The sequence below is a fragment of the Sinocyclocheilus anshuiensis genome, unplaced genomic scaffold, assembly GCF_001515605.1.
Source record: "Sinocyclocheilus anshuiensis isolate Anshui unplaced genomic scaffold, SAMN03320099.WGS_v1.1 scaffold566, whole genome shotgun sequence".
Lineage (NCBI taxonomy): Eukaryota > Metazoa > Chordata > Actinopteri > Cypriniformes > Cyprinidae > Sinocyclocheilus > Sinocyclocheilus anshuiensis.
Window position 1 is genome coordinate 2,075,773 of NW_015542410.1, and position 1,175 is coordinate 2,076,947.

General features: G+C 41.0%; 1 protein-coding gene across 5 annotated transcripts in view; it reads right to left on the reverse strand.

The window, feature by feature from the left end:
• LOC107693375 (splicing factor U2AF 65 kDa subunit-like) overlaps window positions 1–1,175 on the reverse strand; it is a 19,183-nt gene that overhangs the window by 905 nt on the left and 17,103 nt on the right. For all 5 annotated transcript variants that reach the window (XM_016492737.1, XM_016492735.1, XM_016492736.1 and 2 more), the window contains one exon: window positions 3–280. In XM_016492737.1, the coding sequence (XP_016348223.1) occupies window positions 146–280 (135 nt within the window). In that variant the 3' untranslated portion in view covers window positions 3–145. The remainder of the gene's footprint in view (window positions 1–2; window positions 281–1,175) is intronic.

Here is a 1,175-nt window from a genome sequence, read left to right on the forward strand (position 1 = left end):
ACCTTTGGGTTTTTTTTTTTTTTTTTTTTAAGAGTACAAAAAAATGTTCCCCCTTTTGTCATCTCTGCCTCAATTTCTCACTCTTTTTAGGAGTTATTATCGCAAAGCTGCTACTCCTCCATCCTATTTTTCTTGCTCTCTTCCTCTACCAGAACTCTCGGCGGTGGTAAGCATCTGGATCGCAGTACTTGGTCACCACCACCCTGTTGGCGAACTTTCTCCCCGTTAAGGCCTGCATGGCTTTCTGGGAGTCGAAAACAGATGTGAACTCCACAAAGATCTGGAAAAATAAAACAGATCGTGAGATGGATTGTGTATGTTTGTGTAGCGCTACCAGATGTTCATTGCTGGAGGGTTTGAAGTCAAAGTGCTTTAAAGGGTTAGTTCACCCAAAAATGAAAATTCTGTCATTAATTACTCACCCTCATGTCGTTTCAAACCCGTAAGACCTTCGTTCATCTTCGGAACACAAATTAAGATATTTTTGATGGAATCTGACAGCTCTCTGACCCTGCATAGACAGCAACGCAACTGAAATGTTCCCAAGTCCAGAAACGTAGCAAGGAGATCTGTAAAATAATCCATGTGACATCAGTGGTTCATCCGCAATTATACGAAGCTACAAGAATACTTTTTGTGCGCAAAAGAAGAAAAAAAAAAGATTTTATTCAACAATTCGTCTCCTCCGAATCACCCTGGTGCCATTTTGGAGAATATCAGCTGGACATAAACAACGTATGCTGTTCTGTGTCAGCTGCGTCACGCCGAATCTGTTTCCTACGTTGTTTGCGCTTTGATTTGAATGAAAACAACATATCCGCGTGACGCAGCTGACACAGAATAGCATACGCTCTTTACGTCCAGCAGATATTCTCCAAAATGGCACCAGGGTGATTCGGAGGAGACGAATTGTTGAATAAAATCTTTTTTTTTTCTTCTTTTGCGCACAAAAAGTATTCTTGTAGCTTCGTATAATTGCGGATGAACCACTGATGTCACATGGATTATTTTACAGATCTCCTTGCTACGTTTCTGGACTTGGGAACATTTCAGTTGCGTTGCTGTCTATGCAGGGTCAGAGAGCTGTCAGATTCCATCAAAAATATCTTAATTTGTGTTCCGAAGATGAACGAAGGTCTTACGGGTTTGAAACGACATGAGGGTGAGTAATTAAT